Source organism: Mastigoproctus giganteus, chromosome 7 (assembly GCF_048544385.1).
Source record: "Mastigoproctus giganteus isolate SK-2022 chromosome 7, ASM4854438v1, whole genome shotgun sequence".
Lineage (NCBI taxonomy): Eukaryota > Metazoa > Arthropoda > Arachnida > Uropygi > Thelyphonidae > Mastigoproctus > Mastigoproctus giganteus.
In genome coordinates, this window is record NC_143581.1 from 37,413,939 (window position 1) to 37,438,684 (window position 24,746).

Below are 24,746 nucleotides of genomic sequence, written 5' to 3' on the forward strand. Positions count from 1 at the left end.
TCTTCATGCCATGCAAATAACCAAGTTGTCTGCATAGGTGAAATTGACTCAGTTGTCAAAACCTGGTGAGCCACTGAAAGTATGGAGTTCCAAAGGAGTGGGCCTAGCATTGACCCCTGTGGGCAACCTCTGTTTGTTTATAAATTTTGAATATGACAGGTGTTGGGCAGTGACTTGAATTGATCACTGAAGTAGGATCTTTTGACTTTGTAAAGATATTGATTTGTTTTTTACAAGGGCTGCAATGGCATCTTCCGCAGAGGATCCTTTCTTGAAGCCATACTGCGAGTTGGATGAAAGGTTTTGTGAGTTTAGGATAGTTTGGATTCTGGGACCAATCATTCTTTCAAACAACTTTCCCAGGTTGGCTAACAGAGAGATTGGGCAGTACGCTCTTGGATCGCTGTTAGGTTTTCCCAGTTTTTGAATAATTTTAAGCAGTGCCTGCTTCAAGAAATTGGGGAATATGCCTTCCAAGAGGCACATATTCTAAAGATTTAACAAAATATTAGGGTAGAGCTCATGAAATCTGGTGATGACTGCATTTTCTACCAGATCAAGGCCTGGACACTTTTTTAGGATTCAACTTGGCCACACCAAGTTCAACATCATGAAAATATCAACGTCATTCATAAATGGCATTGTCTGCTCGAATCTGAATTTGGTGCATATTGTCAAGATTGGGATTATCTTCAGGAAAGATGCATTCAATGATTTTCTCAACTGTTGAGTGCCAGTCATAGGTTTCGCTGTTTTGATATTGCACTCTGGTATATCTATTTGGGCTGATAATTTTATTCCTACAGATCTTGTATGTGAGCCCCCAGGGGTCAGTGTTCCCTGCTTGGGAAAATAATTGTCTCCAAGATCTTAATTTGTTCTCCATGATGGCTTTATGATAGATTTTTCGCTTCTCTTTGTACTCTTGCTCGAGAGCATTAACTTCAGGATCAGGCCAGTGCCTGTGTCATTGAAAGGTCTCTGTGCCACATGCATTTGTTTTCTGAGATCAGTAAGTTCCTGTGTCCACCAAGGAGTATGAGGAGTGTGCACTTTCTTTTGTTTGGCAGCATATTCAGTGGCTCTGAAGAGGGATGACTGTACATAATTCTGCTGCAGAGAGAGGTTGTTAAGGTTTGGAGCTGTTGCTTTGAAATCAAGGTTCAGAGATGCTCTAAATTTAGCACATCACAGCAAGCAACAAGGTTGTTTTCACTTTTAAAATATGTAGTCAAAGCATTCTGCCTGCTCCTGTACACGGACACCTTGACATTTCATTGCAGAAGATTCCACTGTTCGAGCCTTGATCCCAGAAGCTCTGCTTTATCTTTCGATAGATCTAGGTCTCGAATTACTTCACCTTGAGTGCTTCTGTGTGACTCACTCGGCAACTCAGGTTCTGGCACAAAATCAGGATATTCTGATGCTAAAGGCCCAAGTTGGCCAACATTCCTCACACTGTCCCCATCTTCATAAGACCCCAAAGTGTACTCTTCTGGAGGGTGAGGTACAGAAGACCATCCCCATGTCCCACTGGTTGGATAGCTGATGGGATGTTGGGGTATTCCATAGTCCACTTCCTTTTTTTTTGACATGCCATGATTAAGAGGAGGAACCATGAAGAAATAACAGTCATTTACATGATTCGAAAAGTCCCTCCAAATCATTGGGGTGTCAAATGGCATTGAATGTCCTTTGTTATTCAACCATCCATGGTGATTTACAGCACATGTGTAAGCAAATATGAGGTGCCCAGGGTTTGTCTTCATTCCCTATCTCAGCCAAAATAATGCTAGTAGGCTGTCTTCACAAGTGGAGTCAATTGGCATTTCTGAGTGGAAAATGTCACACCACCACACACACACACACATAAAAAAAATTGTCAACATTGTTAACACATTCACATGGCATTCTGGCTTTTTAGCATTAATATTAGTAGAGGCATTTGATGCAAGAAAGCAAGCTTATGCAGCATCAGCCAAAAAAAAATAATAATAAATAAATAAATAAAAAATAACCACCTCCACTTCACCCCTCTGTTCGTTCGAAATACCTGTCCAGCTGAGCCTTAAACTTATTTAGGCTATTAACTTCCACGACAACGGATGGCAGTCCATTCCACCAACCAACCACCCACTGGCTAAAGGCAAATTTCTTCACGTCTATCCTACATCCGTCTTTTCTCAATTTGAATTTATGCCCTCTCAGGTGATTATTCTGAGCAAGAGGAAGAATCCCATCAGCATTGAGCATGCTCAAACCATTCAAGGCTTTATACACCTCTATCACACCTCGCTGGTGCCTAGTCCCCAGACACTGTAATTTTCAAAACTTAAGCCTTTCTTCGTAAGAGCACCTCTTTGTTCCATTCATTAATCTTGTTGCCCTTCTCTGTACTCGTTCCAGCATCTCTACATCCTTCTTGAAATGAGGCCTCCAGACCTGTATACAGTATGCTAGGTGTGGTCTGACCATTGCCTTATACAAGGGAATAATCACCTCCTTATCCCTGCTAGAAAAATTCCTATATATCATTGACAATACACCATGAGCTACTCTTGAAGCCCATCTGCACTTCTCAGAAAACTTCATATCTGCCTGCACAACCACCCCCAAGTCCCTTTCATTCTCTACCACTGTCAGTGTAGTAAAACAGAGTTGATACGTTGCTCTGGGGTTGCTGTTTCCCATATGTAGTACTTTACATTTGTCAATGTTAAACTTCCTTTGCCACCTCTCAGCCCATCTGCTCAACCTTTCCAGATCCTGTTGCAGTAACATAGTGTCAGTAGTGTCCTTGACAACCCTGCCAACCTCCGTATCGTCTGCAAACTTGGACATTAAGCTTGATATACCTTCATCAATATCATTTATAAATACAGAAAACAATAATATACCCAATACTGAACCCTGAGGGACTCCACTAATAACATTAGTCCATGATGACCAGTGTCCATTGATTACCGCTCTCTGTCTTCTCCCCCTCAACCACCCCTTTATCCATAGCAGCAATTTGTCTCCAATGCCCCACTGCTCCAATTTGTGCAGCAGTCTTCCATGTGCAACAGTATCAAAAGCCTTTCTAAGATCCAAGTATATAATATCAAAGTTATTCCCTGCATCCAGTTCTTTTGTGACTGCATCATAGTATCCAATCAAATTGGTCAGGCAAGACTTCCCCTTAACAAAACCATGCTGTGTCTGAGCTATAACTGAAGTCTTGTCTAAATGATCCTGCAGTGCCTCCATTAATTTTCCAGTAACAGAAGTTAAACTAACAGGTCTATAATTACTTGTGTCACCCTTTGATCCTCCTTTGTGAATTGGGGTCACATTTGCACATCTCCAGACCATGGGTACTTCCCCTGAGTCCCAGGAAGCTCTCGTAATTATGGCTAAGGGTTTGCTTACTTCCTTTGCTGCCTCCTTTAATATAACTGGATAGATCCCATCCACCCCAGGTGCTTTTCTTGTATTTATCTTCAACAATTTTTCCTCCACTTTACTCTCAGTTATTACAAGATTCTCTAGCTTACTGCCAGAGTTGGATACACCTCTGGCATTCCCCTCGCTGAATAACTTCTCATGTGTGAATGTCGATGCAAAATATTAATTCAGTTTGTTAGCTACCTGAGCAGGATCATCAACACTTGACCCATTGATATCAAGTGGACCAATCTGATTCATCCCCTTCCTTCTAGAGTTTACATAAGTAAAGAACTCTTTGCTGTTTTTCTTTGCATCCCTTGCCAAAGATTTCTTGTAATCTGCCTTCGCCTGCCTAACCTCCTTTGTAACTTGGTTACAGATCAACTTGTATCTATCATAGGCTTCTGTGTCACATGTTAATTTGTATGTATCCCATGCATTTTTCTTCTCTGCCATATGCCTCATTAGTTCATCTGACATCCATTTTGGCCTAAACCTTGAACAATATTTCTTAGTTGGTATGTAAAGCCTAGTAGCATTCAAAGATAAGTTCTTTGAATGCTTCCCATTTTGAATTTGCTGTTGATAACATCATCAGTTGGTCCCACTGTATAGAATTTAAATACTGTCTCAGTCCATCGTAGTCGCCTTTACGAAAGCAATAATGGTAGTTACCTCTTTGAGTAAATCCCACTTCAGCACACTGTGATCACTGCCACCTAGTGGTTCATTTACCTGCAGATTCTTAATGCATGAAGAATCACTACTGATAATCAAATCAAGAGTATTACTCCCTCTAGTTGCCTCCCGAACATGCTGATGTAGAAAACAATCATCCAATAAATCCACAAAAGCCTTGCTAATGTGTGAGTGACCAGCCCCCAAATTCCAGTCAATATCTGGGAAATTAAAATCCCCCATTATAAGACTCTCTGATTTACTGGCCCACTCTATTTCCCTGTACAGTTTCTTATTATACTCATCAGAGTCATTAGGCCTATAGCACACTCCTACCTTCAATTTTGATCTCCTAATGCTTATATCACACCAAACTGACTCGACACTGCACTGTCCAGCAATGTCGACTGGCTTCGCTTCCTTGGATTTTATGTATTTCTTAACTAATAGCATAACCCCTCCTCCCTTTCTATCCTGTCTATCCTTTCTGTAGACATTGTACTCCCCAAATTCCAGTTCTGCATTCCTTATATGTGTGACACCACGTCTCTGAAATCCCCACAATATCTGCCTTTGATGTTTTGAGCAATACCTCAAATTCATCAAATTTATTTACTAAACTCCTAGCATTGGTGCACACGCAAGTATACATGCACCTGTTCTTTTTCTTAGCTACCCTAACACAACCTATGTGTTTATTTGTACCCCAATGATTCCCAGCAGTCTCTGAAATATCCTGCATCTTATTTTCCAGGCTGTGGCTCATTCCAATAGAAGCAGTGGAAGAATCACTTTCACCCCTGCCAGTGGCTACTGTTAATCTATTAGTCCTTGTATCCCCCCCCCAAATCTAGCAGTTTTCCAACCCACCTAACACTGCCTTGATAGCATCAGCAAACATTCTTGCACCCTTTCTATTTAAGTGTATCCCATCCCTGTAGAAGCAGTCTCTCCTGTTAACAAGTACAGACCAGGCTGAAAAAAATTCTACCCCTTGAGCCTTGCACAATCTTTCCAGGGCCGAATTGATTGACAGGGCTCTCATCGTATACTCCCTCCTATCGTGTCTGGGCAGAATTTCAGACACTTTCAAATTCAACCCTAATTCACGGCTTTTTTTCAACAGTGACCTATACTTGTTAAGTAATTCCGCCGGTCTCCTACTCTTAATATCATTAGTGCCAACGTGTACAACTATATCACCTTTTGTGCCCTTAAAAGATGATATCCGCTCTACAACGTCATCAACCTTTGCCCCTTTGCCCCTTTGCCCCTGGCAGACATACGTAATTTTTGTCCATAAACCTGAAAATAAAAAAATAAATAATAACTAAATGAACATTACTCACATCACTTGTAAGGTAAATGATACATAGAAATAGAAAAAAAAAAAAAAAAACATACAAAAAAATATGGTGTTTCTGTTTCAGTGTTACCAACCTATCTATTTTCTAGACTCCAAAATTCCCTAGTATTCACCGATATTCCTTTAAATCATAAGAAGGGCTATATCATGGAACTGAGAGCTAACTAAGAGTTTTAAATGTTATATTCGTTTTCTCAAGCTGAAATTAAGAAGAATTAACTATTTTCAAGCCAGAAACATTTTTGGTGTTGATCAGTGCGAAATATCATGCCTTGTAATGGGGAATTATCCTCCTAAAAATAATTACCAAATAGATAAACTGTGTACTTGAAGTCGAGTCTGGTCAGAAACAATGTTCAAGTCTGTTGTTGTTATTCCTTTTGTCTATCTGCTAATACAGGATCCCCAACCTTATTTTTTGGCTAGGTGCCAAAACAGATAAAATGCTGAAGGTTGTGGGCGACATGGGTTGTCACATTAAGCAGGTTACTTAAAGATGTAACTACCATCTGGGGTAAAGGGAAGTTTTTTCTTTCATAAGGCCACTACAGTGGTCTCAGAGATTTTTTAGGTTCTATACAGTGGGACCAACTGATGATGTTACCAACAGCAAATTCTAAATGGGAAGCATTCAAGTAAGTAATTTTGAAAACTACTAGTCTTTTTGTTCCAACTGAGAAATACTGCTCTACGTTTAGGAACAAATGGATGTCCAGTGAACTAATGAGATTCGTGGCAGAGAATAAAAATGCATAGGATGCACATAAATTGTCAGGCGGCGCAGAAGGCTATGGTAGATACAAGCTAGTCTGTAATCAAGTCACAAAGGAGGTTAAGCAAGAGAAGACAGATTATGAAAAATCTTTGGCGAAGGATGCAAAGACTTTTCTTATAAAACTCTAAAAGGAAGGGGATGAATCAGATTGGTCCACTTGACTTGAGAGCAAAGTGGAGAAGAAATTGTTGAAGTTAAACGTAAGAAAGGCACCTGGTGTACATGGGATCTATTCAGTTATATTAGAGGTGCCAAAGGAAGTAAGCAAATCCTTAGCCATAATTATGACAGGATCCTTGGAATCGCAAAGTTCACATGGACTGCAGATGTGCAAATGTATCTCCAATTCACAAAGGGGGAATCAAAGGGTGACATAAGTAATTACAGACCTGTTAATTTAACTTCTGTTCCATGGAAAAATAATGGCATCACTGGTTAAAGAAGCATTGCAGGATCATCTAGACAAGACAGCAGAAATAATTCAGACAGTATGGATTTTTCAAGGGGAAGTCTTGTCCGACCAATTTGATTGGATAATATGATGTGGCCACAAAGGAACTTATACAAAAAATAATATTTTGATATCATATACTTGGATTTCAGGAAAGCTTTTGATACTGTTGCGCATAGAAGACTACTGTACAAATTGGAGCAGTATGGCATTAAGGCCAAGTTGCTACAATGGATAAAAGGATGGTTGAGTGGGAGAAGACAGAGTGGCAATCAGTTGATACTCTTCTACCTGGACTAATATTATTAGTGGAGTCCCCCAGGGTTCAGTGTTGGGCCCACTGTTGTTTTGTATATTTATCAGTGATATTGAAGAAGGTATATCAAGCTTAATGTCAAAGTTTGCAGATAATACAAAGGTTGGCAGGGTGGTTAATAACAGTACTGACAGTTTGCTGCTGCAACAGGATCTGGAAAAGTTGGACAGATGGACTGAGAAGTGGCAACTGCAGTTTAACATTGACAAATACAACGTACTGCATAAGGGGTAGCAGTAACCCCAGAGAAAAAAATATACCAACTGGGTGATGTTACACTCAGGGCAGTGGAGAATGAAAGAGACCTGGGGGTAATTGTGCAGTCAGATATGAAGTTTTCTGAGCACTGCAGCCAGGCTGCCAGAGTAGGTCATGTTTTGCGAGCAGGGATAAAAAGAGGTGATTATCCCTTTATGTAAAGCAATGGTCAGACCACACCTTGAGTACTGCGTACAGGTCTGGAAGCTTCATTTTAGGAAGGATGTAAAGTTACTAGAATGAGTACAGAGAAGAGCAACAAGACTGGTGAAGGGAACAAAGGAGTGCTCTTATGAAGAAAGGCTTAAGTTCTGCAAATTGCAGCTTCTAGAGACTAGGCAGCTGCAAGGCGATTTGATTGAGGTATATAAGGCCTTGAAAGGATTGAGCAGGCTCAATGCTGATGGGATTCTTACTTGTGCTCAGATTACAAACCTGAGGGGACATAGATTCAAACTGAGGAAAGGCAGTTGTAGAATAGATGTGTGGAAGTTTGCCTTTAGCCAGCAGGTAGTTGATGGCTGGAACAAACTTCCATCTGTTGTTGTGGAATGTTTTTTTTTTTTTTTTTTTGTCTAATTCTGTATAAGGTTGCTTTCTTTCATCATGTGCCTCTACTAATGCTAATAACACATGAAGCCTGCCTATATATAGGCCACAGGCTGCACAGTGATGAGTGAGAACAAAGTTGGACATGCCTGCACTACTATCAGGAGGTTGTTTGCATGCATGCTTGTGAGTGTGATGATGACGAAATCACTTCCTACACCATCACACTTTCTACTTCCAGCCTGTACTATTAACACCTGGGATAATGGAACTATTGATTCATGTGGCTGCTAGCATACTCTGGTCATGCTTGTCAGCATAAAAAAACTAGGATCAGGATTCATCAGGCCAGGATAGACTGTGAAGCTCAAATATTTTACAATCCCAACTCCTCATATATCCATTGTCTGTGTTCTTGTGCCCACTGTACCCATATACAACAAGCAGGGAACAGTACCAACTATGTTCTGCTTGGTGTTGACAACAGCAGAACATTACCCCGGGGGCTCACATCTGGTGAGTATGGGCTTGGCACACCCAGGGTCCTGAGCTCTATCATCATTCTTCTCTTTCTTGGTGATTCTCTCTCTCTCTCTCTCTCTCTCTCTCTCTCTCTCTCTCTCTCTCTCTCTCTCTCTCTCTCTCTCTCTCTCTCTCTCTCTCTCTCTCTCTCTCTGGGTAACTCGGGGAATTTTTTTTTTTTTTTTTTTTTTTTTTTTGGCTGGTGCAGCATAAGCCTCAGGCTTCCTTGCACCATGTAGCTAATAATAATAATAGAGAGGTTGTCTTTCTTCTATTCTGTTATGACAGGGTCTAATATATTGTGCATTCTGATATTCCCTTTGCATGTCACTATTGTTCTGCTTGGTTCTTTTCACCCTCCATCCACCTCTTATGTTGATGTGCTGTTCTGGATGGTTGTTTTGGCTGAATGTTTTCTGATTGTTGGACCATTCTCAGTGTATTCTAGACATTGTTTTGAATACCCTAGCATGTAGCACAAATGTGTTATGTGTTCCTGAATTTTATGTTGAAATTGTGATATTAAGTAGATTTATTTGATTTTCATAGTGATTTTCTTGTTCAACGAGTAAATTGTGGTGTGATTCAGTGTATTTTGAACAATATCAGGTAGTATTTAATTACTTATAGACATTAGTTTATTTTTGACAGTTGGAACGTTTGTTCTAATGGTCAGTTGATTGTTTGCCTCTGCTACAGCATAGTGTAAATAATTCAAATTTTTTCCGGCTATAATTTTAAATCATAATGCTTAGAGACTGGGGCACCTTAATTAATGAGCACAACCGTACTGTTCTGTGTGTACAGGTTTGAATCTGAGGAAATATAATTAAACTTTAAAGCTTAAAAGACGTGATTTTTGGAAATTATAGTGACACTGTGTATTATGATTGAATTTTTATTAATAAACATAATTGAAGAAAATGAGTGCTAACAAAGATACTGTCAGGGGAGGATAACAAAACAAACAGGAATAGAAAATCCACTGTTAAAATTCGAGCTCCTCACATTGAGCATTTTGTAAGTAATGATGAGGTAAATACAGTGAATAGGTTTTTTAACGAATCTGTGGAAGACAGTGATGGGTATTCAAATTCTGATATTAAGGGTTCCCTTAAGATATTTAAGAAAGTCTTGAAGCAGGGTAATAAGCTAAAGATTGAAAGGACCAAATTTGACAGTATTAAGCATCATTACCCTCCTTCTGTCGAATAGTGCAGTGTTGATTGGGCTGTGGCTGTTTCTTGCGTGGCCTTCGAATGTGACTTGGATGTTGACAGCTCTGCTTCCTCAAGAAGCAGAACCCCCCGAGAATTATATTATGACTAGAAGTGGTAGACGGGTTTATCACGACAAAGGAGAGAGTTCTGTGGGCATTCCTACTTTGGTTAAGAGTAAATCTCCTGATTTGAGAAGCAGAAGCAATAAACACAAGAAACATCTGACTAATGTATTAATTGAAGTAGAGGTTTTTAAGGATAATGATGAAGAAATTGAAGCAGGATCACATCAACATCTGGAACACGGTTGGTTGGCGTTTGCCAGGCAGACATCTCCGTAGTACTCCCTCCCTGTGCTCAAGGCTCCAGCGGTTACAGAATTTCAAGAGTCACTTCCCTAATGTGACGCTGGACACTCTCAACTCGCTCAACATCGACATCGACCTGTGGATTATAGACAAGGCATATCGCGATGGCATATTGGCCCATCTTGCTGTTTGTAAAGGACATTTATGTAAGTGCCGATCTTAGCTAGCCGATGTCATTTCATGTTTTGCTCAACTTGTAGTCCGTTTTTGCTGTAATTACTACTTTTTACATTCTGATTATCATCTTTGCTTTGGTCTATTAATTATTATTTAGTTATTATTATTATTATTATATAAAACAAAATCACTTGTATAAACAACAAATTGTAAGATTCCTCTGGATTTCTGTGTACGGAATCATTATTGTATAAAATTTATGTTAATAAAGAATCTTATTATTATTAAATGAGACGAGTCAACAGGAATCTAGAAATGGACTTAAACATTGACGGTAAATATACAAATCCAGTTGAGGATATTGACAATTTTCATAATTCTGTCAACATTGGTGCCAACAAACATCAGTATGCCTCACACGCTTCTGGATATCAGTTGCAGGATTTAGTGAAAAATTAACTGGATTATGAACAGATTTAATAGATTCACAGATGTTTGATAGAGATGGACTGAATAACCAACAAGCACTTAAACAATTTCCATAATGAACCAATCAATGTCGTCATAACATGTATGAGAAGAAAGTTATAGGAATTTTTATTTGTGAAAGAACATGGAATCGATAATGATGCTATCTCTCAAATGTTGGCTAGATGGGGGTTATCTGGAAAGTTTGGCCTCGAAATTGGGAATAGATAATCAATGCTTGAAAAAGAGAAATAGATGTTTAGAGGGGGTCACTAACTGAATACATAGCAATAATTACAGGTTTGAGATGTACTGGCAAGCTATACAGAGAGGTCATTAAAAATGGAGTTAAAAATGAAAATTGGAAGGATGGTATAATTAATTATGACAGCCATGCAAATCAGAATAATGGGCTTAGAAATAATGTTAGTTCTAATAATGTACTTCTGATGAGGCCTGAGCAAGATTCTAAACTTAGTCTAGCATGGATGTAAAAAATGCAATCTCTAAGACCATGGGACATTAGCTTAAAAAGATAAGAATTAGGAGAATGTGAAGACTACCCCAAAAAGATATTGCAATTGAGACTGAGTCTAACAAAGAGCTGGAGGATATTAGGACAAATGACCTCATACAGAAATTGACATTGAACATCACTAAACCTAAGAAACCTGGTTTAAAAATAATATTGTACAATGTAATCAAGGCCATAAATAAAGAAGATATAGTTAATGAGTTATATAGTATGAATCAGAGCTGTAATACTCAATACAGAAGTATTCTACATACTATATTGAGGTAAACTCCTCTTATTATTTTACAAATATTAATGAGTTATATGAAAGAAACCTAAGCCATGCGGGTCTATGCAGAGATGACGTTCAGTGATGAGGTGAAAATACATTTCTCTAATGACAACAAAAACGGAATTAACTGGATCTTGGAAATATCCTGTAGAGTTAAAGTTCCTTGATAAACAAACACGAATCTTTATTGGATTGATGTCCTACAGGTTTAAGGAATTTCATTTGGTTACTATGTGTTATAATTAACAGTGGTATGGGCACACTTATAAGACATGTAAAAGTGATAGGTGGGTTTGCAGTCATTGTGGTGTGATAGGTCAATATGTTAATTTCTGTAAAAATAAAAACAAACCTCAGTGTTGTTCCAATTGTAGTGTGAAAAATAGGTCTGCTGCTCATTTGGTTAGAGATAAGAAGTGTCCTGAATACATATTTGCACTGAAAGTTACCAAGGAAAGAATGTATTCTGTGCTTTACAGTAATGAGCAATAGCACTCTTACCCATAGAAATAATATGTAAGGGAAACTCAAGGTGCTCCAAGTTAATGCACAGTGTGTGCAAGATCCGTAGCAGATGAACTAAGATTAGTTTGTGAATGTGAAAGGATTGACATTGTGTTTTGGGAACCCTACGTTTATAGAGCCCAACTCTATTAGAATTGTCTCAAAGAAGTGTGATTTTAGCTGACCGGGCTAGCCAGGTGGATAAAGTGCCTGCCTAGCAACCCAAAGGTTGCGGATTCGAATCCCGCCTCGGGCTTGGATCAGAGTAAATGCAAAAACTTTGGGAGGTGCATTATGACCACAGAAGCCGATGTGCCAACAACTAACAAAAAAAAAAAAAAAGAAAAGAAAGAAGTGTGATAAACTAAGGGCTGCTATACTAGTTTTCAGCTCTGATCTGGTTGTGACTAGAATTGATTCCTTATGTACATCGCATGCAGTCTGCATTGGTATTGGGGACAATTTTTCATTGTTTCTATATACTGTCAGCCCGATGCAGACCTGCATTGCTCTCTTAGTTATTTGGAACAGGCGTTATTCAGATTGAAAGGCAGAAAAGTCATTATATGTCTGAATTCAAATGCTAAAAATCTTTTATGGCATTCTAGATTTATGGATGCCAGAGGTAGGTTATTGGAGGAGCTGATATCCTCATCTAAACTTGAGATCATTAATAACCCTGATAATGAACCTACGTTTTGGACTATTAATGGTGAGTCTAACAGATTTAATGTTAGCCACTAGTACTGCTGTCAATTTCATATCTAATTGGCAAGTTAAACCAGATTGGATTAACAGTGATCACAGACCGATTACTTTCAACTTAGGCTGTGCTAGAAGTAGATTTATTGAGCCTCATTCGGTCCAACTTCGAAGATTTGCGATTAAGCATACGATTAAGTTGAAAATAAATGTGTTGTAAACAGTGACTTTTATGAAATTAAAGCACTATTATACGATGTTGAAAGGCAATTGTAACTGCAACTGGTGATGGGCATAATCAAATGATATAATAATTATATTCAAATTAGATGATTATGCCAATTTTCATAATTAATTATGAAATTGGCAGAGTAGTGATCAAATGGAACTATTATCCAGATCTCTCTCACCTCTGTAGCCAGGTTGGGAAGGAGCAGCAGTGCATAGCACACGCTTCTTGATTAGACCGGGGTTTGAGCCCATCACCACCAAATACGGAGGATGCAGAAAGGTCAGGGAATGACCACCGCATATTCCCGAAGCAATATGGCCTTAGTTGCTAATGCTCCTAAAAAAAACCAAAATAACAGCAACATTTGCCACTACTAGTAATAATACTGTGAGTCATGAGATGGCATTCCCATGGTGTATAAGGAACCTATGGATGATATTTAATGACTGCTACTTTTGTTCTGTAAGTGTAACAGACAACAACATGAAGAATAAACAAATCTTTGTGTACCCAAAACATGTACAATTATACAGAGAAATAGTGGGCCAATAAATCAGAATGTATAATTGTGGGGGATTTAACTTCCCAGATATTGATCGGAACTTGTGGGTTGGGCCCACTGTGTTTTATATATTTATCAATGATATTGATGAAGGTATATCAGGCTTAATATCCAAGTTTTCAGATGTTACTAAGGTTAGCAGGGTTGTTAATGACAGTGTGCTACTGCAACAGGATCTAAAAAAGTTGGGCAGATGGGCTGATAAGTGGCAACTGAAATTTAACATTGACAAATGCAAAGCACTGCATACGGATAGAAGTAATCTCAGAGAAACATACCAACTGTGCAGTACTACACTCGGGGTGGTATAAAATGAAAAAGACCTGGGAGTAATTGTGCAATCAGATATTAAGTTTTCTGACAATGTAGACAGGCTGCCAGAGGAGGTCATGTGGTGTTGTCAATGATATACAGGAATTTTGCTAGTAGGGATAAGGAGGTGGTTATCCCTTTGTATAAGGCAGTGGTCAGGCCACACCTTGAGTACTGCATACAGGTCTGAAGGCCTCATTTTAGGAAAGATGTAGAGTTGCTTGAGTGAGTATAGCGAAGGGCTACAAGATTAGTGAATGGAACAAAGAGTTGCTCTTACGAAGAAAGGCTTAAGTTTTGCAAATTGCAGTGTCTGGAGACTAAGCACCTGCGAAGTGATCTGATAGAGGTGTATAAAGGCTTGAATGGTTTGGGCTTGCTCAATGCTGATGGGATGCTGCCTCTTGCTCAGAATAATCACCTGAAAGGGCATAAATTCAGATTGAGGAAAGACAGATGCAGGATAGATGTGCAGAAGTTTGCCTTTAGCCAGCGGGCAGTTGGTTGGTGGAACAGACTTCCATCACTTGTTGTGGAAGTTGATTGCCTAAATAAATTTAAGGCTGAACTGGACAGGTATTTGGAACGAATGGAGGGGTGAAATAGGAGCAATTTTTTTTTTTTTTTGGCTGATGCTGCATAAGCTTGCTTTCTTGCATCATATTCCTCTACTAATGCTAATGCTAAAAAGCAGGATGGAATTTGTCTTTACTGGTGAGATTTCCAGGTGGTTGTGCCAGGCCCAGTCCTGTAAAGTGCCGAGTGCTCTATTTGCTGCAGCTTCCAGTTGGGATCTAGTATCAGCCGCATGGTTAAGTACTAATTCGTCTCCATATGGTTTAGATTGGACCCACACGCACTCACATAAGTTAAACATCGCCAAACACAATCAGCAGCTCACCTTGAATGATGCAACTAACGTCGTAATTGAGTACTGTTAAGTCAATAATTTCGTCACAATAGTTTATATCATTCTCTACATCACAAATATCAGATATATGTTCAAAAATCAATGCATTTGAACCTAGTTTTACAAATAAAGTAATGTTATTGGAGTAATAGTAATAGAGGCATGTGATACAAGAAAGCAAGCTTATATAGCATCAGCCAAAAAAAAACATTTCACACATCCATTCCCTTTAAAAGTTTGTCCCGTTCCACCTTGCATTCGAGGCCTTATACATCTCAATCAGATCGCCTTACAGGTGCCTAATCTCCATATGCTGCAAAGGCTTAAATTCTGCAATTTGCAGAATTTAAGCCTTTCTTGTTAAGAGGACCCTCTTTGTTCCCCTCACCAATCTTGTAGTCCTTCGCTATACCCACTTAAGCAACTCTATCATTTCCTAAAATGAGACCTTCAGACCTCTATGCAGTACTCGAGGTGTGGCCTGACCACTGCCTTATACAAAGGGATAACCATCTCCTTATCCCTACTAGCAAAATTCCTATATATCATTGACAACACCCCATGTCCTGCTCTGGCAGCCTGTCTACATTGCTCAGAAAACTTCATATCTGATTGCACAATTACTCCCAGGTCTTTTTCATTTTATACCACCCTCGTTCCAACAGCTCTACATCCTTCTTAAAATGAGGCCTCCAGATCTGTATACAGTACTCAAGGTGTGGCCTGACCATTGCCTTATACAAGGGGATAATCACCTCCTTATCCCTGCTAAAAAAATTCCTATATATCATTCACAAGACACCATAAGCTACTCTTGCAGACTATCTGCATTGCTCAGAAAACTTCATATCTGCCTGCACAGTTACCCCCCAGATCCTTTTCATTCTCTGCCACTGTCAGTGTAGTACCACAGAGTTGATACATTGCTCTGGAGTTACTGCTTCCCATATGTAGTACTTTACATTTGTCAATGTTAAACTTCATTTGCCACCTCTCAGCCCATCTGCTCAACTGTTCTATATCCTTTAGCAGCAGCGTACTGTCATTAGTGTCCTTAACAACCCTGCCAACCTTCGTATTGTCTGCAAACTTCGACATTAAGGTTGATATACCATCATCATTATATGTACAGAAAACAACAATGAACCCAGCACTGAACCCTGAGGGACTCCACTAATAACATTAGTCCGCGATGAGCAGTGTCCATTGATTACCACTCTGTCTTCTCCCACTCAATCATCCCTTTATCCATAGCAACAATTTGCCTCCAATGCCACACTGCTCCAATTTGTTCAGCAGTCTTCCATGTGCAACAGTATCAAAAGCCTTTCTAAGATCCAAATATATGATATCAAAGTTATTCCCTGCATCCAGTTCCTTTGTGACCACATCATAGTATCCAATCAAATTGGTCAGACTAGACTTTCCCTTAAATGGTTTCTGACCAAGCCTGAAATTCATGGATTTGCTATCCCAAGGAACAGTCTTTTCATGCTTTAGTCATTGTGATAAAGAATTGATCCTCCATTTTCCGTACAAGGCTTACTGATATATTACAACAACATACTTGCAGTTATGAACAACTTTTTTTTGGAAATTTTCTGCCAGCCATCAGAATGGAGACCATTTATTGACTCATTAATGCAAAGCCTCAAAGAAGTTCTTCATTATGGAAAAAAAGTACACATCCATTCTTAATATCTCATTCAGCTTAAAAGAAAACTATGAAAATGTTAATCTTCTTTTGGGAAAAAAATCAGTGTGCAAAGATCATTGTTGGATGGTGTGTGAATATTTTAAAGAAAGCAAGGCATTTTTGGTTACACAAAAATGCCTTGCTTTCTGTGTGAGTGAATTAGTTGAGTAAGACGTTAAAAACAGAAATGAAAGTGTGGCTACCAAGACAATCTCTGATACTAAGTTGAAAGAGCATTAATGATGAGTCACTAGTGGATAGAAACAAAATACTGTTACCTCCTCTTCACGTGAAGAAGCTACATTTGATGAAATAGTTTGTCCAAGCTCCGTGTAAAGAAGGAAATTGTTTCGAGTATGTTTTTTCACTGAAAATTCTTGTCACTAAAGTATAAAAAAATCAAATCAGGAATTTTTGTTGGAAAATCCACAAATGCACAAACTGCTGCTATTCTTTGTATTTGAAGATTTCATGTGCTAAACTGAAAGATGCTTGGACTGGCTTAAAAAAATATATGCAGGTTTTTTAAGGTAGTCATGAGTGACATGCTGAATCAGTTCAGAAAAGTAAGCTGCAGTTTGAGTGTTAAGTACACTTCTGGCACATTCTCATATATTTTTTGGAAATTTTAAGTAGTTTAAATGAAGGGGGGAGTGTCCATCAAGATATAAAAGAAATGGGGGGAAAAAGTACCAAGAGGATGGAATGTAAATATGATGGCCGACTACTGCTGGATGCAAAAAAAGAGAAACAGCCACTGAAACTAGCTGCCTAAGGAAGTTAAAAAATAGCATATGTTTAACCCAGTACAGTGTATAAGAAATCTAACTATATATGCTTTACAGGAGAACATAGTTTGCAGCAATGCATGCTTGACATGAGGACATAGCTTTTAGTATTTCTGTTTTATGCATTTTATTGATATTATATAAAATTAACCGATTTGTAAAATCTGTAAAAATACTTAATAAACCAGAACCACCACCAGTATTTTCATTTTTGTATTTGAAAAAAATTCTGACATGATAGAGCAGATTTCAAATAATTTTCAAATTTTTCCTTTAAAAATGTAGTTCTGATTACTTTTCAGCAGTAAAACAATGGAAAGCTATTTCTTAAAATAGTGTTATTAGACAGTATCATGACAGCAGCAGATGCTGTGCTCCAGTATTTACATATTTTCCAGTTACTGAAATTTTTTATGCTTGGAAATGCACCTCGTGGAACTGTGAGTCATAACAGCTATTATTGGGCAAATTGTGTACTCCATAACAAGTGCAGTATTTGATGGAGAATTCTGAGCTATGTGAACAATGATGCGATGCAAGCAACAGAACTTTTCTGCTTATATCATGTGATGTGCCAGCCTTGGTGGATTTCCCACAAGTAACATATGCTTATCATGTACAAGTATCTTGCATTGCTGTTAACTGATAATATTGTATAAAATGTCTTCTGTCTGTAACAGCCTCTGCAGAGCAATGCCCATGCTTGCAGTTTATTGGTTGTAGTTGTACTATTGATGGCACTATGGCTATTGCCATGTTCATTCATGCATAATGGATCACTACCATGTTTGATTCAACAGTAGTAATAGTAGTAGTAATGTAGGCATGTAATGCAAGAAAGCAAGTGTATGAGCTACTGTAGCATCATCCAAAAAAAAAAAAAAAAAAAAACAAATTTCACACATCCATTCCCTCTAAAGGTTTGTTACAGCAATTACTACCCACTGGTTAAAGGCAAATTTACACACGTCTTTTCTACAACTATCTTATCTCAATTTGAATTTATATCTCCTCAGGTTCATAATCTGAGAAAGTGGAAGAATCCCATCAGAATTCAGCATGCTCAACCCATTCAAGGCCTTATACACCTCAATCAGATCACCTCACAGGTGCCTAGTCTCCACCCGCTGCAATTTGCAGAACTTAAAAGCCTTGCTTGGTAAGAGGGGCCCCCTCCATTCCCCTCACCAATCTTGTTGCCCTTCTCTGTATACACTCAAGCAACTCTACACCCTTCCTAAAATGAGGCCTCCATACCTGTACATATTACTCAATGCGTGGCCTGACCATTGCTTATACAAAGGGATAATTGTTGTTGTTATTTGGTTTTTAGGAGCTAGCTAATGCTCCAAATAACTTATTAGCTACAAATAACAACTTATTTGGTTTTTAGGAGCATTAACTCCTAAAAACCAAATAACACCTGGTTACGGAGGCAACGCCTCCGTAGCCAGGTGGGAAGGAGCAGCAGTGCGTAGCACATGCTTCTTGATTAGACCGGGGTTTGAGCCCATGACCACCGAATGCGGAGGATGTGGAAAGGTCAGGGAATGACTACCGCATATTCCCTGAGCAATATGGCCTTAGTTGCTAATGCTCCTGAAAACCAAATAACAGCTACGGAGGCGCCCAAGGGATAATTGGAATGAGCAGAAGCCTGGAAAACAAGATGCAGGATATTTCAGAGACTGCTGGGAGTCATTGCGGTACAAGTAAACACATGGGTTGTGTTAGGGTAGCTAAGAAAAAGAACAGGTGCATGTATACTTGCGTGTACACCAAGGCTAGGAGTTTGGTAAATAAATTTGATGAATTTGAGGTATTGCTCAAAGCATCAAAGGTGGATATTGTTGGGATATCAGAGACGTGGTGTCACACAGATATAAGGAATGCAGAACTGAAATTTGGAGAGTATGACATCTACAGAAAGGATAGGAAAGGAGGAGGGGTTATGCTATTAGTTAAGAAACACATAAATCCAAGGCAGTGAAGCCAGTCGACATCGCTGGACAGTGCAGTGTCGAGTCAGTTTGGTGTGACATAAGCACTGGGAGATCAAAATCGAGAGTAGAAGTGTGCTATAGGCCTAATGACTCTGATGGGTATAAGGAACTGTATAGGGAAACACAGTGGGCCAGTAAATCAGAGAGTCTTATAATGGGGGATTTTAATTTCCCAGATATTGACTGGAATTTGTGGATTGGTCACTCACACACTAGCAAGGCTTTTGTGGATTTATTGGATGATTGTTTTCTACATCAGCAAGTTTGGGAGGCAATTAGAGGGAGTAATACTCTTGATTTGATTATCAGTAGTGATTCTTCATACATTTAGAATCTGCAGATAGAGGAACCACTATGTGGCAGTGATTACAGTGTGCTGAAGTCGGATTTACTCAAAGAGGTAACTACCATCAGGGGTAAAGGGAAAGGTTATTGCTTTCATAAAGGTGACTATGATGGACTGAGACAGTATTTAAATTCTATACAGTGGGACCAACTGATGATGTTACTAGCAGCAAATTCAAAATTTGATGCATTCAAAGAACTTATCTTGGAAGCTACATACCAACCAACTAAGAAATATTGTTCGTTTAGGCCTAAATGGAGGTCAAAAGAACTAATGAGACATATGGCAGAGAAGAAAAATGCATGGGATACATATAAATTAACACGTGACACAGAAGCCTATAATAGATATAAGTTGATCTGTAATCAAGTTACAAAGGAGGTTAGGGAGGCAAAGGCAGATTACGAGAAATCTTTGGCAAGGGATGCAAAGATGTTGTTATTTGGTTTTTAGGAGCATTAGCAACTAAGGCCATATTGCTCCGGGATATGCGGTGGTCATTCCCTGAATGACCTTTCCGCATCCTCCGTATTTGGTGGTGACGGGCTCGAACCCCGGTCTAATCAAGAAGCGTGTGCTACGCACTGCTGCTCCTTCCCACCTGGCTACGGAGGCGCCTGGGATGCAAAGAAAAACAGCAAAGAGCTCTTTACTTAAGTAAACTCTAAAAGGAAGGGGATGAATCAGATTAGTCCACTTGATATCGATGGTTCAACTGTTGATGATACTGCTCAGGTAGCTAACAAACTAAATGAATATTTTGCAATGACATTCACACATGAGGAGTTATTCAGCGAGGGGAATGCCAGAGGTGTATTCAACTCTGGCAGTAAGCTAGATAATCTTGTAATAACTGAAAGTAAAGTGGAGGAGAAATTGTTGAAGATAAACACGAGAAAGGCACCTGGGGTGGATGGGATCTATCCAGTTAAAGGATCTATCATATTAAACGAGGCAGCAAAGGAAGCAAGCAAACCCTTAGCCATAATTATGAGAGCTTCCTTGGACTCAGGGGAGGTACCCATAGACTGGAGATGTGCAAATGTGACCCCAATTCACAAAGGAGGATCAAAGGCTGACACAAGTAATTATAGACCTGTGAGTTTAACTTCTGTTCCAGGAAATTTAATGGAGGCACTGGTTAAAGAAGCACTGCAGGATCATCTAGACAAGCCTTCAGTTATAGCTCGGACACAGCATAGTTTTGTTAAGGGGAAGTCTTTCCTGACCAATTTGATTGTATGCTATGATGCAGTCACAAAAGGATGCAGAGAATAACTTTGATATTATATACTTGGATCTTAGAAAGGCTTTTGATACTGTTGCACATGAAGACGGCTGCACAAATTGGAGCAGTGTAGCATTGGGGGCAAATTGCTGCTAGGGGTAAAGGGGTGGTTGAGGGGGAGAAGACAGAGAGTGGTAATCAACGGATACTGCTCATCTTGGACTAATGGTATTAGTGGAGTCCCTCAGGGTTGGTGTTGGGTCCATTATTGCTTTTTTTTTTGTATTTATAAGTGATATTGATGATGGTATATCAAGCTTAATGTCCAAGTTTGCAGACGATACAACAGTTGGCAGGGTTGTTAAGGACACTACTGACGCTATGCTCCTGCAACAGGATCTGGAAAGGTTGAGCAGATGGGCTGAGAGGTGTCAAATGAAGTTTAACATTGACAAATGTAAAGTACTACGTATGGGAAGCAGCAACCCCAGAGCAATGTATCAACTCTGTAGTACTACACTGACAGTGGTAGAGAATGAAAAGGACCTGGGGGTAATTGAGCAGGCAGATATGTAGTTCTCTGAGCAGTGCAGACGGGCTGAAAGAGTAGCTCATGGTGTCATATCAATGATATACAGGAATTTTTCCAGCAGGGATAAGGAGGTGATTATTCACTTGTATAAGGCAATGGTCAGGCCATACATTGTATACAGGTCTCGAGGCCTCATTTCAAGAAGAATGTAGAACCTGTTGGAATGAGTACAGAGAAGGGCAAGAAGATTAGTGAATGGAACAAAGGGTTGCTCTTATGAAGAAAGGCTTAAGTTTTGCAAATTACAGCGTCTGGAGACTAGGCACCGGCGTGGTGACCTGATAGAGGTGTATAAAGGCTTGAATGGTTTGAGCATGCTCAGTGCTGATGGGATTCTTCCTCTTGCTCAGAATAATCAACTGAGATGGCATAAATTCAAATTGAGGAAAGACAGATGTAGGATAGATGTATGGAAATTTGCCTTTAGCCAGCGGGTAGTTGGTAGGTGGAACAGACTTCCATCCCTTGTTGTGGAAGTTGATAGCCTGAATAAATTGAAGCTGAGCTGGACTGGTATTTCGAACGAACGGAGGGGTGAAGTGAAAGTTTTTTTTTTGTTTTTTTTTAGCTGATGCTGCATAAGCTTGCTTTCTTGTATCATATGCTAATGCTAATAATCACCTCCTTTTCCCTACGAGCAAAATTCCTGTATATCATTGACAATATCCCATGACCTTCTTGCAGCCTGTCTGCATTGTCTGCAGTATACTATTGTGCCTATCATCTGCTTTGTGTGGGTTATTATCATGCTTTGATCATTACATGTGCCTATGACTGTAGAAATCTCTGTAATGGTGGATATCATGTAGTCTCTGTAATGGTGGATACCTTAACCCTTTCAGAATTCTACCTGTGGGCCCAGTAGTGGTCTTTTAGACACACACACACACACACACACACCAGAACAATGCATATTGATTTGGACTTTCTGTAATACTAGACATCGTTATTACAGAAACAAACAGTATATTTGTTTATATGTGTTAATGAGACAATGTTCATTTTATAATATATACCTACAATGATTTATTAGTTCATTACATATGATTTCACTTTTCCAGTTTAATTGTTTTGCCAGTTTTTGTTCCTTCACATTGTTATTGTTGACAGATGCAAGTTTTTATTTGGTTATCATTAATATATATGGTAATCTATGTTATTTTTTTGTGTGCATAAGTTTATCATTCAAAAAATAGTTTCACATTAATCTTAGGGAAGATGAGAAGACAATGATTGAAAATAATCGTTCGTTGAAACAGGCTTTGTCTACTTTGAAGGGAGCTCATTCAGATTCATTACTTCAGTTTGGATCATACATGCCAGATATAGTAGCTGCAATTGAAAAGGCACACCAACAAAAGAAGTTTTATTTGAAACCGCTAGGACCAATAGGTGCGTCTATTTAAAGCATTTAGTCATTCTAAACACAGTCTTTGAAAACCCTTCTAAATAGATTTGGAAGTTCGATAAAACATTCATATTATACTATACAGTCAGTCTCTGATTTATGTCATTTTGATATAATTACATTGCTTTTAATTACAAATTTTAAATCTTAAATTTAAAAACCTCACTTCTTTCCTTTGTCAAGAAGTATTTTAAAGAATTAAATCACAACCTTGCTTGTATTTGATAATGTCTTTGCTATCTTGTTTACATATTAAAGACTTTAAATGACAGCATAGGAGTTTTAATGTAAAAATGTTACGTATTGTGATGCTTTGTTGCAATTGATAAATGGAATAATAGAAATAATGGGCTTTGGCTGTTGCTGTCAACCAAGGGTTGGTAGCAATATTCAAGGCTTGTTATTCCTGTTACAACCGTGCAACAACTAATCACCAATATGATTAGTTGTTGCACGGTAAGGGTCAGCCATTATGTCACTAATTCTAAAGAGGATATAATATTAAGATGGCCACAGACTGTTGCAGTCTTCTGGGAGGAAACTATTCAATCCAAAGTGAATGACATGTAACCAAATATATGGTCAGAGTGCCTTCCGTGTATTGAGGAACTTGCCGTGTTCCCAAAATTTTGTTACATATTGTGATGGAAAATGAGAGTGACTTTGTTGAAATGAAGAGACTGTAATCACCATTTCCTAAGTTGACTAATGAGGATCTGATTGAGTTGGAAAAGCAGAGTAGGAAGAATAGGAAATGCAGCCAGCACTACAAATAAAAATATAAATAGAATGTGGCTAAGTATATGGTCAGATTGCATTCACTGTGTTCAGGAACTTGCCAATGTCCCAAAATTCTGTTACTTATTGTGGAATTGCAAATGAAAATGGCTTTCTTCAAGTGGAGATACAAAAAGGGTATTGGAAGCCTTGACTTTGTTCAAGGTGGGGATGACTATTATTGAAGATGATCTTAAACCTGACACAGATCAACAAGGTCAGATGAGCATTTAGTGATCTTTTGCACTTCTGTAATGGTCTGTATCAAGAGGAGATGGTGATGCAAAATTCTGTTCTGACTTCAATCATTAGCTTCTTAAAATGGAATAATATAGTTTAACATTGCAATACGTAAATAAAAAATGCTTATACTATGATGCATGTGTTTGTGTTTTTATTGCTTTCCTGTTTTACTATTGATATGTTAATTTTTATTTTTAGTGAGTGGTTGAGTAAAACCTGAATTAACTTGACAGATCCAAACATATGGAAACCTATAAATGTACATATGTAAAACAAGTCCAATTTATGTTGCTTTGATATATATCACCATTCATAGGAACAAATCCCTGGCTTAAAGTGGTGACAACCTGTAGTTGTATTACAACTAATAAAACAGATCAAATACAATATTTTCTAGTTGTCCAGATGACTGTGTACATTAAAGCTTTATATAAGACTGGATAAAATAAAATCACTCGAAAACATAAACCAATATTAGCATTAGTAGAGGCATATGATGCAAGAAAGCAAGCTTATGCAGCATCAGCCAAAAAAAACCTCCTCCCATTTCACCCCTCCATTCATTGCAAACACCTGTCCAGATCAGCCTTAAATTTATTTCTGCTATCAACTTCCACAACAAAAGATGGAAGTCTGTTCCACCAATCAACTACCCACTGGCTAAAGGCAAATTTCTGCACATCTCTTCTACAACTGTCTTTCCTCAATTTGAATCTCTGCCCCCTCAAGTTCTTAATCTGAGTGAGAGGAAGAATCCCATCAGCAATCACCTTACTCATCCCATTTAAGCCTTTCTTGGTAAGAGAACCCCATTGTTCCTCTCACTAATCTTTTGTACTTGTTCTAGCAACTCTACATCCTTCCTAAAATGAGGCCTCCAGACCTGTATACAGCATTCTAGGTGTGACCTGACCATTGCCTTGTATAACGGTAATCACCTCCTTGTCCTGGCAGCCTGTCTGAACTGTCAGTGAACTTCATATTTGACTGCACAATTATCCCCCAGGTCTTTTTCACTTTCCACTTCCCTGAGTGTAGTACCACACAGTTGGTACTACACTCAGTAGCAATAACCCAAGAGAAATGGTACTACATTTCTCTTGGGTTATTGCTACCCATA

The 24,746-nt window shown here is 38.8% G+C and overlaps 1 protein-coding gene across 1 annotated transcript in view; it reads left to right on the top strand.

Moving 5' to 3' along the window:
- SMC6 (Structural maintenance of chromosomes 6) overlaps nucleotides 1–24,746 on the top strand; it is a 655,684-nt gene that overhangs the window by 351,154 nt on the left and 279,784 nt on the right. Inside the window, exon 13 of the mRNA XM_090377619.1 lies at nucleotides 22,412–22,590. Within this exon, the coding sequence (XP_090233745.1) occupies nucleotides 22,412–22,590 (179 nt within the window). The remainder of the gene's footprint in view (nucleotides 1–22,411; nucleotides 22,591–24,746) is intronic.